Source organism: Lineus longissimus, chromosome 6 (assembly GCF_910592395.1).
Source record: "Lineus longissimus chromosome 6, tnLinLong1.2, whole genome shotgun sequence".
Classification (NCBI taxonomy): domain Eukaryota; kingdom Metazoa; phylum Nemertea; class Pilidiophora; order Heteronemertea; family Lineidae; genus Lineus; species Lineus longissimus.
The window spans coordinates 18,524,542-18,540,483 of NC_088313.1; the positions used below are offsets into that span (position 1 = coordinate 18,524,542).

The 15,942-nt window shown below is 41.1% G+C and overlaps 3 protein-coding genes across 4 annotated transcripts; 2 read left to right on the forward strand and 1 right to left on the reverse strand.

The window, feature by feature from the left end:
- Positions 1 to 3,044: 3,044 nt before the first annotated feature.
- Positions 3,045 to 5,303, forward strand: LOC135490021 (post-GPI attachment to proteins factor 4-like). Its single transcript, XM_064775667.1, has 2 exons — positions 3,045 to 3,280; positions 3,973 to 5,303. Exon 2 carries the CDS (start codon positions 4,008 to 4,010, stop codon positions 5,301 to 5,303), a length of 1,296 nt encoding a protein of 431 aa, XP_064631737.1. The 5' UTR covers positions 3,045 to 3,280; positions 3,973 to 4,007.
- Positions 5,304 to 5,712: 409 nt separating this feature from the next.
- On the reverse strand, positions 5,713 to 8,297 carry LOC135489023 (retinol dehydrogenase 11-like). 2 transcript variants are annotated; one of them, XM_064774086.1, is made up of 6 exons: positions 8,259 to 8,297; positions 7,788 to 7,951; positions 7,209 to 7,532; positions 6,841 to 7,032; positions 6,589 to 6,704; positions 5,713 to 6,319 (listed from the first exon to the last, which is right to left on the reverse strand). In XM_064774086.1, the coding sequence occupies exons 2-6, from the start codon at positions 7,921 to 7,923 to the stop codon at positions 6,146 to 6,148; spliced, it is 942 nt and encodes a 313-aa protein (XP_064630156.1). In that variant the 5' UTR covers positions 7,924 to 7,951; positions 8,259 to 8,297; the 3' UTR covers positions 5,713 to 6,145. The 2 variants fall into 2 exon arrangements, with proteins under 2 accessions (XP_064630156.1, XP_064630155.1); XM_064774085.1 differs by lacking the exon at positions 8,259 to 8,297 and having other exon boundaries at positions 7,788 to 8,241.
- Positions 8,298 to 8,349: 52 nt separating this feature from the next.
- LOC135489022 (protein neuralized-like) lies at positions 8,350 to 13,692 on the forward strand. The gene is made up of 5 exons (XM_064774084.1): positions 8,350 to 8,573; positions 8,990 to 9,484; positions 9,700 to 10,215; positions 10,707 to 10,826; positions 10,994 to 13,692. The coding sequence occupies exons 1-5, from the start codon at positions 8,549 to 8,551 to the stop codon at positions 11,440 to 11,442; spliced, it is 1,605 nt and encodes a 534-aa protein (XP_064630154.1). The 5' UTR covers positions 8,350 to 8,548; the 3' UTR covers positions 11,443 to 13,692.
- Positions 13,693 to 15,942: the final 2,250 nt, after the last annotated feature.

Genomic DNA, 15,942 nt, shown 5'->3' on the forward strand with positions numbered 1-15,942 from the left:
TTAGCATCCCAATCTGTTCAAGGGGCCACTAACTGCACACCCAACAAGAGCGACAAACTTCAACACACTCTCCATTTTCATATCTGGAATCCTCGAAACAAACTTGGCCAAATTTCGATTTCGGATGCAATTTGCAGGTGTCCAGGATGCAATGTCAATGATGAGGATCGCTGAGATGACAATCAGATCATTGCAATTTGTAGGTGAAAGCTTGGTGACCTTCAAGATGTCTGAATGGGCCCTCGTGACAAATCAACAATGGTTAGAAGGGTGTGCGCCTGTTCGAGAGGGGTGCGCCCCTGGGTGAAAGGACGCGCCTGACAATGCTTTGGGCGGCGGGGTTACGGGGTGAAGCTCATTAGAGACGTTTCATCACTTTACATGAGAATCTTGAGGCGAAATCTCGGTGTCGTTTTTCCAACATATCATTGTGAAGGCACAATCTAGTCTTATTCTTTCAGAACCAACCAAACTTTGCCATTTGTTCTATGGATTTTGCACGCCCTGTTTGAGGGTAAACTGTAAAGGAGTGAAGGGAAGTAGGAACGATTACCGCCGCGTCGATCGTTCTGTCGAAATATGATGATGACATCAAGCTGATATCAATTACTTACGCGAACGACATCATATTGATGTGCGTTTTCAGACCCTCTGCCCTTGGAAGAGGGGTCTTCAAGAAGACTTTAGAACCATCCACGACAAGCCATCTATACCTGAATATGTAAGCTTTAATTTGACGCAAACAACGCTTTTAAGAATCTCATAAAGGTCACGATGAACGCTGATCCCCTGGAACCCGTTTTTCTATTTGTGGACATGATTGGTATGATTTTGACAATGCCTGGAAATGATTTGCGGATTTGATGAAAATAGTCTGGGAATGTTTCAGATTAGAGGTCTCGATGACTTAGGAGTCAAATGGTCAGGGTCAGCACCGAACGGGACGAATCGTGGAAGGAAGATGGTCTAAACAACGTCACATCAGACCAGTTCGTTAGCTCTGCGATTCATTTTTTTTCAAATTTTACCATGTCACAACCGAGTATTCGCAGCTCCCACCTCATGTTCGGTTGTGACTGTCTTCACCAACTCACAGCCATAATCTTTCTAAAAGATTGTCAAAACAAGTAGTCGAACACAGGTTTAGGTCCCACTCACAATTAACACATTCTGCCACTGTAACACAGTAGTTGAACGAACAGTTGCAAAGCCTATTAAAAATTTACAGCCTGGGATACCGTAAGTGGACATTGTCACACTCGGACCAGCCATGAACAGGTTCTATACCCACCGAGCGTTTACGATTAATAATTAAGCATGTGATACGTTGTTAATATTATCGTGTGTGTTTTCCAATTGTTCGGTAACTTTTCTTGTTTGCCCGATACCGTTGTTTCCAGTCAACGTTCGATACGCGTCCGGCGTTCGATACACTCGAAGTGACCGATATGTGTGTGAAGTAAAAGCAGCAATTAGACGCTCGTTGTAAGGCTTTCAAGAAATCAAACAATGAGGAAAGTTTCTGATTGGTTTTCTCTCGTAAGCAGTGTGACCTTGCTCCAGATTCCAGTAGAGCAATATCGATGTTGAGTAAGCTCGGGTAATATCGATCCTCATATGAAAGGGCGACATTGACACCAATGCATTCACACATATAACCGTCTTCACTTCACCTGGACTAGTTTTACTAGATCCTTCCTCCGTCACAAGCGTCACAACTTTGGGACAAAAGATAGCGAAGTTGAGATACTTTCCAACAGGTTGTTACATTATTTATCCCCAAAGACAATGTCACAACCTGTTGGAAAGCTTAAAGCAAATGCAGCTTATGGGGTACTGGATCAGTTTTACAACCCAAAGATGTGCCACATATGTCATATCAGTCATGAACGCATTGAGGCGGGCGTATCAATAAGAACTGAAGTACAGGCAAGACTTCAGAGCGAAGACCAGATCGACCAGGTCATTTCAAATTTAGGTTCACTAAAACTGCTGAGGGCAAAGAGACAATCGCACAAACCAAACGAGCAACACCAAACTAACAATCATATATTTTCACTCATAATAATACATGTTGTAGAGTTTAGATTCTATAAGTCTAAGATAATATTTTGGTATAGTTTTGTTGTCCCCAAGTCTGAACCACGTTTACCATATTCATCCAATATTCATTTTCTCAGTGCCAGGGCCTCTGGTGTTGATTTTAGAGAAGGCTTTAGAGTACCACTATAGCATTGATAAGTAAAGTCTATTTGATTGTAAAAACATATGTCTCGGGTATTAAAAGACAGTACAATTGACAAAACGTTTTCCCAAGATTTTGCGATGAATTAGTATTTTGACAGGTGACAAAGACTTGTCTCTCATTGTTGCCATAAGATAACTTTCATCGCTGTCGCCATCTGAGCCAAAAAGTGGAACTACTCGATTACTTAAAATTAAAAATTACCCCGTCTTGGGGTGGAAATTTTCCCGCCTTTTTAGGGGGGAAACGTGGGACGAGTTATTCCATGAACCCCAAACATGGTGCTGACGACCGTTGCCGATCACAGCTTATCACCATTCCAACTTTCTATCCTTACAGGACCCTTATATTCAGTGCAAATTCTCGCGGCATTGTAGACGTTTCATGTGCGTACTATATAGTATGAATGGACGACGGCAGGGGAGCCAGGAGCGGGCGCAGGACACAATTAAATCTCAGTCCTCCCTATCAATCCATGTTATAATGATGATTTTCCCTTAAAATTTCTTGGCAGAAGTGCTTACAGATTCCTCACCTATATAAAAGCTGGCACACTGTAATTAAAACATGGATTTCCTCAGACTTCGGCCTCTATCCTTCGCATTGCCATTGGCCGTTAGGGTTCCTGGCAGCCATGCAGGCCAGTGTAACACTTTTAATGTCCTATAGATTGTCCCGGGGACAAAGTATTTTATTGCTGCATTCCATGGCATGCGTCCCATGGTTCTATTAACATTGTTCGTGGACAGAATGTGCAACAGTCCATCCCGGCCAGTCCATCGCCAATCCAGGTGTCGGGCGTCCATACAAAAGAAAATCAATAATGGCCATTATCAGAGGACTTGCCATGGTTAGTACGATACGATATGGGACATTCATTTTCCATATACATGTATTCGCCAAGAGGACTGTATGATTATACTGCCGCATAATTCATCCTGCTAAATATTCTGTCCCACATTCCGATATCGCTATACTAGCCAAACAGACCTGATCAGCATTACTGAGACCACATTGGATCGGATTTAAGCAATGGTAAGTAGAATTTACCGCCAATGCGGTCATTTGCCAAAGACGGTGTAACAATGATCCGTGTCCCCCAGGAATGTATGTCACACCATAAAATAGGTCGTATACATTCAAGTCTGGCACTCGGGCATGTGAGTGCATGTGCACACTCAATTGTAGATACGCCTAAGTTCCTACTTCGTCCTGTATGTACATGAAGATAAGGCCATGAAGCAAACTAACGATCCCATGCACATGGGACACTTTTGTTCCATGTTTGCCTACGCGTAACAATAGGCACATGTTCAAGGCACACGTCCATGTCGAAGTTTCGTATTTAGTTGTTCATGAACAACTGTGAAAATCGCTCAATCGAACAGCCACATTAGATAGAAATCGGTCCTCTCCGAGCTGGTCACATCCAGGCATACCCACCTGTATCTGAGGTACTGAGGTATACTCAGTCTTTTATGCGAAAGGATTTGTATAGGTTGGTAAAGAAATGACATCCTCGCTAAAAAGATGTTGGGACGGCCAGACTCTTGGTTGAGACTGCAGATAACTCGTGAGATTATTACATCTGCATTAGAGCGCGACTTGACTGAGAGAAATCGGTCCTCCGCGTTGGTCACAACCAGATTCCGTCACTTCCGATTTCCATCATGAACTGGTCAGAGATGTCTTCACAATCATGTAAAATTATGTACTCTCGTCCGCAGGTCTGCAGCCCAGGCAATCAACTCTGAAACGAAGAATGTCATCTACTTTACCATGGACACGAACAACGCGCATCCGCCAAACGATGCCTTCCAGAAATTCAAGCCAAGTCTCCGACTACCGTCGAACGACGTTCCAGGGAGTGATGTCCAAAGTGACATTCGGTCAATTGTGGTACTTCATCAAACTATATTTCTGGATATTCTGCGTAATCTTACCAATTTTTACGTTTCGGTTAAAGTTTTCCATCTATTATTGGGGAGAGAGTGTGATACACTTGAACCATTTGAATAACGCCAGGGTGGCAAATGCGAGATTGCGGATTGACAAGGAGAGGACCTCAGAAAACTCAAAACTTTCAAGCGATTCGTGGAAATCACGCGGACTGGAACGAGGTGTTCTGATTACTGTGATATCAATGAAACGGGACACAATCCAAGGGTACGATCCGAAGTATTTGAGCCAAACTATTACAGAACTAATTGACCTTATGAGGCGTTTCCAGCGTGATTCTGGTGATCCGAAGTTTTTTGGTTTGGCTTTATGCAACATTGACCCACACCCGCGCGACTACGCTGAACTGAATGAACTATCAGAAGTTTACAAAATTCACACTTTCACAAGGTTTTCTGAATCTCGTCCGTCCGAATCGGAAAAAACTAACAGGCATTTGAAGGAGAGGAATGATTATAGTTACTGTCTCAGGAAATCTTTGGAGGCAATGCCAAGATATGTTTTGATGTTAGAAGATGACGCAGTGCCGCTTCAAGATGCGCTCTGGATTATTCATGACACGATAAAGAATTCTTTGGAACGCTTCCACGAAAACAAACCCGAAGAACTCGGCTTCGTGAAATTTTACCACCCGACTCTTTGGCACGTTTGGTCAATATTTTGGCAACATCTCGGTTTGAGCGCATTTCTTGGGACAATTCTGACAGTATTTCATCACTGCGTCACTAGGGGTAAATCTGCCCTTCATTTTAACTGGTTCTTCTACACTTTACTCGTTTTACTCGCATGCCTCGCAATTGGGCAAGGCAATATTTTAAAGATGCGTCGCCTATCTGCTCATTTATACACAATCGTTCCATCATATTTTTTTAGTATGCCTGCCGTTTTGTTTTCAAACTCAAGCGGTTATCTTTTTGCTGATTATAATGATAACCACCAGTGCCACATCAATGACCATTGTCCGAAAGACTTGGTGTTAGGTCCATTCGTGAAGGATACGGGGACACGCGGCCTGATGGTACAACCGAATATTTTTGATCATATAGGTCTGATTTCTATTGTGAATAGGATGACAAAGCACCCGAACTTTGTCGATTAAAAATTTTCCAAATGAATTGTATTTCCTTTTTTATCGAGCGTGATTTTAGTGAAATGATGATATTTCTGGTTAGGGGTACACTCCGAACGCGGCATCTTGACCCTCAATGTAGACAAGAGGCCAAAGGACCAGGCACTCAGCTGAAGTCCCTGACCAAAGGCCGTCAAGGAACCACAGTCTGAAGGGGGTAGGGCATGCTCAGCTGAAGTCTGTGACAAATGCTGGCAGTGAACAAGATGCCACAAGACTATGGTACTCAGCTTGAGGTATGTGATGCACCCTAGGAACAAAAGGTGCAAGGGCCTGGTGCTCAGCTGAAGTTCATGCCAAATGCAACATATGAATAAGAGGGGCCTTTCCTTGTTTCTCGGGTTGTGATAAGACAGCATAGACATTATAAAACAAAATATAATGCGACTCGCTTTATTTAGATATAAATCAAAAATTTAGTACAAAATATATGATTTTGAGATAATTGATTTGAACACATCATTGACAATGTCTTCATTGGTTCAGCAGTTTCAATCAAAAGGAATGGTTATATTGTCCTTCATTTAAAGCAATATTATACCCTGGAGGCAAACCATAATGCTACTCAATATGCTTTACAATTACACACTTACCCTGAATTAAACCCAGTTATAGTAATCTAGGTACCATCCCATGATTTTGACATCTGTGATTCACTTAAAGATTACATTCATAATTTAGTCCACACTGACCCAAAAAAGGGTGCATAAGAACTGATACACGTAAGAACTCTCAATCTGTATAAATTAACTTTCTTCTGATTATTGTTAGTCTTTCTGATTGACTGCTATAATGACAAGAACACTTTAAGTCTACAGTCCAACTTCCTTCTCCGTGAATTCCCAGAGCTTCTTCGCGAGTCCCTCATCAAGCGCAATCTTGTTTGGCATGGCCGGCTTACAGTGATCGAAGTACTCCCCGGAATGTTTCTCTAAGTTTTCAGCAACAGCACAGTGAAGGGTTGTTTGGGCACCATCCTTGGCAGACTGGCGAAAAATAACAAAAGAAGTAATCAAAATAGGAAGGGACGTAAGAATATATATCGGGTGGGCAGAAAAGACAAACCCTGAACTTCATCATTGTACATCTCAAAAACGCTCTGCTAAAATGTCTTGAAATTTTTGGCAGGTAAAGATAAGGTCATTCTCTGCTATGATTAGAAATAACTAGTTCTTAACAAAAATTATTTTTCCTTGGAGCCATAATCAAGGAGGAAGACCGAGCAAAGATTGATTGACAAGAAATACATGCATACCTTGAAGAAGCAGAAACTGATGACATTCAATATCCAGCAGACAGGATGCCAGGCCGGGTAGCTACGGAATAACTCTGACTGGACGGTCCCAGGATGAACCACAAATACACTCACACCTGCAACAAGATGGATATTTAAAGGGAGACTATATAAAACAGGGCCCATGTAAGTCAGATTTTAAGTTGTACGAAGTCACCCATAGGGGTCTCTTCTATCTCACACTGGAAGTGTCATAGAATAAAGCAGGCTTACCAGTGCCCTCGAGTTTCCGATTTAGTTCCTTAGTAAAGAGGACAATAGCAAGTTTGGATGCCATATACTCCAGGTCAGCTTGTGAGCCGACTTTTCTCTCTCTCTTAATATCCTCTATCCTCAACTCGCTCCACTTGTGAGCAATTGATGTCAAGTTTACAATGCGACTCGGAGAGGACTTCTTGAGCTGGTCTGCAAATGGAGGAAGAAGCACTTGCAAATTCAAAATACACTGATTAAACCAAGAAAGCCTGTGATTACCGACACAGTGAGGGAGAATTGCGCCAACTACGAGCTAATCTCTAAATTCAGTTGTTCTCTCAAAAGAAATCAGTTTTATACAAAAAAAGCTTACTTAAACTACTAACCAAGAAGCAAGTTGGTAAGAAGGAATGGTCCAAAGAAATTCACACCCCACGTCATCTCGAAACCATCGTCAGTCTTCCGCCAGTAATGTTCAAGTGTGCCAGCATTGTTGATCAGAATATCAATCCTCTCCGCCTTAATCTCATCTGCAAACCTTCTCACAGACCTCAGAGATGCCAAATTTAGCTGTTTAACAGTTATCTTTCTATTTCCAGTCTCTTCGATTATTTTGTCCTTGACAAGGTTGCCTTTCTCTAAATTCCGTGCAGTAAGAATGATATTTGCATTCCTTGTGGCAAGGTCCATGGCAGTTTCATATCCAATACCTAAACAGCAAAAAGGCAGTGAATGTAGCCGCAGAGTAAAGCACAAAAATTCGTTTTGTCAAACTGTTATTCCTACATAAGGTATGTGCTAGATAATGAGAAGTAAGCTTAGTGCATCATGTCCCAGAAAGTAGAGGATTACATGGTAGATATTATATTACCTCAATAAAGTTAGCCACAAGTGGCAATCTTGTCCTAAATTTGAGATATAAGAACAATCTTGGACATCATCTGAATAAGCTTAGGGATTCCTACCTGCAGTAGCTCCAGTGATGACCACTGTCTTGCCCGTCAGGTCTGCGTCAGACATACATGGAGCAGTCGTGAAGAGGATATAAAGCTTGATGAGGAGACAGACAGCCAGGAAGCCCACAGCAAGGTACAGCAACATGTTATCAGGTGATGATCTAGAGTTGATGCTGGTGGAAGGAAAATATCAGACCTCATGTTACTGGTAAGCCGAGCGGAATTTACTGATGACAGGCTCGCCCTTATTATAAAAGAACATGCTTGTAATGTATGTACACATAGCCCACATATACATTGCAGACTGTGTAGTCTGCTAAACAGTGGTAGAAATATACTGAACTAAAATGGCAAATCAAAGAGGTTAAAATAAAAGATCTTTGGTTCTTTCAGTTAAAAGTTTATTGTATTTTCAATATATCAATAGGCATAAGCTTGTCATTCGATATTTGTCACAAATTCGGTGATTTTGTACGCAACAATGTATCTGTTTAGTGGTATGCACAGTGTCGCCCTCTGTGGGAATCCACGATATATTTCCCAGAATTCCTTCTGGGATCAGGTATTTCCGGTCAGGAGCAAAACAACAAAATTTAGAAAAAGTCGATTTAAAACTACCTCAATTGACCAATTTCATTAACCATTGTGTATACAATTGAGAAATGAAAGTCCATTGATTCTTCATTTTGGGCCTGGGTCATTCGGAGTCAATAGATGTTTAATTAATGAGTATGTGATGATCAACCTGGTCCTGGTCGAACGAGAGGAAAATGGGGAACAGTCAACCAGGCAGAGGTGTGTATTTCTTGTGTACATTGCAGTAGTGTATGTTCTGTACATTGTACAGTTTCTGTGTGAGATAGGAGGGAAGTTAGATGTAGGAGATGTACTGACAGGCGAACCTATGTAAGACTGATATTGAGTATGTCTTGCAACATGGCAACAATACAAAGAACATCAACAGTCAATGGCACTGCCACTGGCCTGCTCATGTCATGATTGATATTGATATGATATGACATTCATTATACTAGCCTGTGTATCTCTTCATTCATGATAATTTCATGAATGTCAAAAGAGAAGTTCCTTCTCTAGTCTAGAAAACTGAAAGGAACCTTGCCATGTTTCCTCTGTTTAGGCACATTTAAACATTTTGTGTGATGATGAATAGACTTTAGAAAGATGCTGATATTACTTCAATTCTCTTTCAGGCGAGGTGGGAGGGAATACCTTTTCCAACTGGCCGATGCGTTTCCACAATGTCCACAGCAACAACATCGGCCTCGCGGTGGACAAGAAGCGCGCTCGACGTATCGAAAGCTTCTGTAAAGGAATCTGTTTTGGGAGTAGACCAGTCGGTCTCATGGAGAAAGTTTACATCAAGTTTGCAGAGACGTCCACAAGTTGGAGCGGTGTTTTGAGATTTGGGTATTCAGCTCACGACCCTGCCACGATAAATGGCAGCACCTTGCCCCGCTACGCTTGTCCAGACCTAACAAATAAACCTGGTTATTGGGCAAAGGCGCTTGGAGAACGATATGCTGAAGTGGGAAATGTAGTGTACTTTTATCGGCTGAGGAATGGCGATGTGATGTTTGGTGTTAATGATGAAGAAAAGGGATTGTTTTTGACTTGTGTCAATCCCAATTTACCTCTGTGGCCTTTAGTTGATGTTTATGGAAACACTGTCGCGATGGAATTTGTTGGTGAGTTTATTGGTTGCTTGTACAATCGGTCATGTCACATGATCACGCCTTTCCTTCAGTAAGAGTGGGTTAAAAATCATTTTCATATCATACTAAAAATTGATGCTGAGGTCCTGAATGTTGGCCTCAACTCGTGATAGAGTTGAGGAGTGGTAAACATTTTGTGGTTTACAGTATTGTCAACAGATTTTATAATGCTCTTTTCCTTTATACAGATGGTCGGCAGTTCAACAACGTCACAGCCTCGTTATCATCTTCAGTAACGCCACCTGTCTCTCCACCAGCAAACGCTAATGAAGAACTTAATCGAGCATCTCTTAATGGACAACAATTCGAATCGGCAAACACAAACCTCCCGATACGCTACCATAGGACATGCCAGTTTGCGCCTTTACCTTTCCATGTTTTGCATGGACGAAATATTATTCTAACAGGCGATGGAACCATCGCCGCTCGGACTACGGAAGAATATTGTAATGCGTATGTGTTTACGCCTCGACCAATGAAAATCGGCGAGAAACTTGTGATACAGGTGTTGGGGATCGATCGCTCCTTCTACGGCGGGATGACCTTTGGTATGACGTCAAGTGACCCAAGTGGTCTTCATCAAACAGATTTGCCCGATGATGCAGACTTGTTGCTTGATCGACCAGAGTATTGGGTAGTCAACAAGGACATTTGTAATATACCAGAACTTGGAGATGAAATAAGTATTTATTTAAGTGAAGAAGGTGGGTAGAAGTGTTTCTTTCTTTCAACAAGCCTTACGTGATGTGCCAAAGAAGTAGCACTGTTCCAATTCAAACCTGATTGCGAGTTCCCAACTTGGGCCTCTTGTTCAATTCAGTCGGAACTTACCATGGAGCAAAAACACTGGCACTATACCAAATTCTGAGTAAAACATTGTCTGTGGTTAAAATTGTCTCCAGCAGAACATGTCAATTTGCCATTACCAATACAATGAATTATTGTTTACTTTCCCAGCCTAATTGGTCGATAAGTGTTATCACTGGGCAACTATAATTTACTGACATTATCATATTTTGGATAATAAGCAATGAACACTTAATGGCAACATTACTCTGGTATCTATTTCAAGAGTAGAACCTTATTTGGGACCAAAATTATCAAAAAAAGGTACAGTGTATCACTATCAGTCTGGCAGAGGTGTCCTTTCATGGAGTTTTTTTTCACAAAGTAAAATATTAGTATCTTTCTTCAGGTGAAGTGCATTATGGACGTAATGGCAACCATGTAGCTGTCTTACTTCACATCGACAAGACAATACCGATGTGGGCTTTCTTTGACGTTTATGGCAATACACAGAAAATCAAGATGTTAGGTAAGTACAAAAGTCCCAGACTGACAACAGTTGTACTAGTCCTGATATGCTGGTCTCAATGAAACTTGGCACTGTCACTCTGGTGGACCAGTTTCTGCTACATGCATGCAGCTTGCGATCAGTTTACATTGTAATAATTGTAATCTTATCTATTTTCCTTATTGTAGGTGTGTTTGAAGAGAGAGACAATAACGCCTTGAATGATGTGACGTCTGCCATGCATGGCCTCACAGTGGCTCTGCCGCATTCTAATAGCCCCGGGTCAAATCGAGGTGGTAACCCACCCAACCCGCCACCCCGACCAAACCTACGCCACTCCAGTCTCCTGCCGCAAAATGTCGCGAAACCAATTCTGGAGAAAGCCCAAGGTGGAGCCAGTGGTACCAGTAACATGTCACGTCAACCAATGTCGATGCCCGGGATGAAGAGACCCCAGGATCTCGATGAAATGAACGAGTGCTCAATCTGTTTTGAACAGCCTGTTGATTCCGTCTTGTATACGTGTGGGCACATGTGCACATGTTATGACTGTGCTCTCATCGTCAAGGAGAAAGGACAGCTCTGCCCGATATGTCGCAAGGAAATCAAAGATGTGATAAAGATTTATAGGTCTTGATTTTGTAATGAACTGCCAAAATTAGAGATTTTGTTTCCATTCTGAATTCATTGAGCACAGGGATACTGGACAATACAATGTGAGATTGGTGGATATTATCATATATCATCCTGTGTTAAACCTTTAAGCATTGAAATACAAGTTGGGTGTCTTCGCACTTAAAATTGAACAGCTTTGACCTGTTGAATTTAGTGGGCTAGCATTTATACATGGTTACACTAGTTAGTTGTGCTTGAAGCTCCCCTGAATCATTTCTTGGATGAAAGGGCATAAGAACATTACCCTTCAGTTCTTGTTTTTGCCTTGAACTTTTTTGTTGTGTAATTTAAATTCTCACTTCTGTCTTTTAAAGATGATTATTTTATGTTAATTTATAGCAAAGTGTGCTGAATTTCCTATTTTACGCAGTTGTATTTTTTTCTTCGAGTTCGCATGGCAGCATTTCTTGTAGCAAGAAATAGCTGACTGGTATTTTGCTCAAGTAGTTTCATAATGGTTTCATTGAAGGGTTATTGTTTAAAACTGGGGAAAGAAGAAAAAAGAATGATGAAAAACTATTAGCAGTGCGAGTAATTGTTGCCTCCCAAGAAAAAGAGTCAAAATTGTCAAATTTTTCTCTCAGGTATATTTTTCTGTTGTGTTGAATTTCATGTGTACCAAGTGACATGTCGATATTTCACCATACTGGTCCATGCATAAGGGGGTCAAGAAAAATTATGAAATATGGGTGAATTGAATCTAATTGACATCATATTGAGTGGTAAATTAATAGTGGCAAGCATTTATTCATCTACTTGGGCACATAATCACATTATAGATGTAGTTGAGTTGGTTATAACTTTGTTTGAGAGTTTCATTTCAAAGTGTAATTATTCTGAGAAACATTATTGTGATGATACCGTTATAACCAAACTGTAGTGTAACATTGTCACCCGATATCAGCGCACAAGACCACAGTACGATCACAATGTATGCATGTACAGTGGAACATCCCATAGCGAACACCTCTCTATCAAGGACACTAGTTTTGGTCCTAAGTTGATTATCAACATTCAATTCGACCTCTCTAATCAGGACACTTCTCTCTTCAGTATAGTCCTGAGGGTGTCTTTAATAGAGAGGTTCTACTGTATCATAGTTGCATATATATTTCACCATGATACATTGTATTATATTCCGTGGACAATGTGTAAATGTACCCATGGTAATTGAGATGCCTTCCTTGCTGGTTATAACTTATTGACCATAGTTATTACTTCTCTGACATAGAAAAGTTGATTAATTGCTCCGATACTCCCAAGTCTGACTTGACCTGCTGGCCAACACTGACCCAAATGGTCAGGCCATTTTCTGCCCCCCTCCCCTCGTCACAAGGCTTCGCCACAACAGCTGGGGATGAAGCAAATACGAGCTTTTGTTTTGGTTGAAACCTTTTTTATCATGTGGATATAAATCCAATGGTAAGCCGGCTTGGGAAAACACAGCATTTCTGTTATCTTGTTCCAATCATAAACTAATGTGTTAAGCGACGTTGTCAATCAATCTCGTTCTGTTGCCTGTTTGAGAAATCATGTGAAGTGATTCTATGCAAAGATTATGGTTAAATATTTTGTTACTTGAGACTTTCCTTCAGTACATATACATGATTTGGCTAAGTAATTGCCAAGAGATGGCTGAAAGGACCAATCTAAATGGGTTTAGTCAAATGAATGCATCTGTACTGAATGGGTGGTCCCTAAAAACACTGTTGTTACCCTTTATTGAAAACCTCTACAGAATGCAGGTTCTGGCAAGTTATGTTATGGTTCTTGTTGTGAGGTTTCTGATCCTATGAGCACATTTTCATACCATTATTTCGGTTGACTTTCTCTTGCTATTGTTACAGTTTGGATTGTGGAGATCGTCATGGATTCAGCATGTTTCTGTTGTGATCATTGTCCCAACATTGTAACTTATTCCGCTCGGGGCATCATGAGACATATAGCTTACCTTGTCCATTATATTGTATCTCAATCATGTGAAAAATGTTGTATTGAAAATCATGGAAGCACAATTGAACAACTGTTCAATGTGCTTTGGCAGGGAGGGGAAAAGACAATTTAATACCATTGCTATTTCTGGTTGGTCACGAACCTTTTTGAGTAAGATAACGTCACATGCACTAATCAAGTTATCACGAAGCCTGTGTACAGTGTATATTATGCTTGTTCATAATGACTCATACTTATCAATAAAAATTGATGAAAGACACCTGTGTCTTGTTCTGCTTTGTTACTAAAAGATGTGGAAGGTGGGGAAGACAGAATCTCCAGTGTGCGTGTTGGAGGGATTGGGAGGTACATCCTTATGCCTAAAGACAGAATCTCCAGTTTGCTTGAGGACAAGCAAGGTACATTCTGGGGTCTGAAGACGGAATCACCAGTCACTGAAGGATGGGAAAGGTACACCCTTGTCGGAAAGTTTATGGACACCAGTTTTTGCACATTTTCTCAAAAACGGCTAATCCTATTGAACCCAAATTTTCACCAATGGTGGAGAATCTTCTTGGCTATCGAATGACGTGATAGTTGATATCTGGACCAATTGCATAACAAAGTTATTACATAATTTTGAGAGGCATCTTTTTTTTACTTTTTTGTTAATCAATTTTTCAAAACCAAATTAACCTACAGTATATATTGCACATAGCTAAGACTTTCTGTGAAAAAAATTTGGATAAATCTCATTTCGGTTTTGAGATATATCGAAATATCAAAATTTTGATATTTTGATAATTTGATATTTTTGGGTTTTTTGCAACTGTATCATTGAGAAGTCATACCCAAATAATGATTGGCACCAATTTAGCACAGCTAGCAACTAATATTGCTGAGAAAAGGTGGATACTTGGTAGTATGAAAATTTTCATATTATAATTTCAAGATGTTCCTTTAGTTGAAAATCAGAAAAAAATCACCATTCATTCAGGGGACATGGGTACTACTAGGATATATCGAAAAATCAGAAAAATCTCAAAATTTTCAGAATCTCAAAATTTTGATATTTTGATATATCATGAAAAGTAAATGATATTTTCAAATACTTTCTTCACAGAAAGTCTTAGCATTGTTATCTGTATGATGCAAGATTTATACTTCGATTTAAAAAAAATCAACCAAAAAGTGAAAAATAGATGCCTCTCAAAATTATGTAATAACTTTGTTATGCAATTGGTCCTGATATCAACTATCACGTCATTCGATAGCCAGGAAGATTCTCCACCATTGGTGAATATTTGGGTTCAATAGGATTAGCCGTTTTTGAGAAAATGTGCAAAAACTGGTGTCCATAAACTTTCCGACAAGGGTGTACATCCTGGTGACTGAAGACGGAATCACCAGTCACTGAAGGATGGGAAAGGTACATCCTGGTGACTGAAGACGGAATCACCAGTCACTGAAGGATGGGAAAGGTACATCCTGGTGACTGAAGACGGAATCACCAGTCACTGAAGGATGGGAAAGGTACATCCTGGTGACTGAAGACGGAATCACCAGTCACTGAAGGACGTGTGGGAAGTTACAACCTGGTTCTTGAAGTCATAATATCCTGTTTGCTGGAGGACAGAGAATGTACAACCATGTGCCTAAAGACAGAGTCTCCAGTTTGCTAAAGGACATGGGAAGGTACATCCTGATCCCTGGAGACAGAAACTCTAGTTTGCTAAAGGGCGGGGAAGATACATCCTGATGCCAGAAGTGAGAATCTCAAGTGTGTTGGAGGATACGAGAATGTACTTCCTATGCCCGCAGACGTAATGTCCAATTACCAGAGGACGGGAAGATGCATCCTGGTGCCTGAAGAAAGAATATCCAGCTTGCTGGATGACACGGGAAGGTTCAACCATATGTCGAAGACAGAATGTCCACCTACTAGAAGACGGGTGGGGAAGGTACATCCTGGTGCCTGAAGACAGTTTGCAGCTTAAGGGCGTGGGAAGGTATCAGGAGCAGCTTTCCAAATACCCGTCATTACTGTCCTTCAGCCGCGACAACCATGGACCAGGATGTCAATTCACGTCTACAACTGTCTTCTGTCTTCAAATTCGCTATAATGCGTGGCCGGGCGACCTTGCTGGTGTAACATGTTTTATTGTCCCTGGGTGGTAGAAGAGTTTTCGGAACACCTATTCAGTTTACACTGTTTAGGTTGCTGGTACATCCTTGTCTCGAGGTGTCAAGTAACCACTGTTCAGGTTGTTGGTACATCCTTGTCTCGAGGTGTCCAGTAACCACTGTTCAGGTTGCTGGTACATCCTTGTCTCGAGGTGTCCAGTAACCACTGTTCAGGTTGTTGGTACATCCTTGTCTCGAGGTGTCCAGTAACCACTGTTCAGGTTGTTGGTACATCCTTGTCTCGAGGTGTCCAGTAACCACTGTTCAGGTTGCTAGTACATCCTTGTCTCGAGGTGTCCAGTAACCACTGTTCAGGTTGCTGGTACATCCTTGTCTCGAGGTGTCC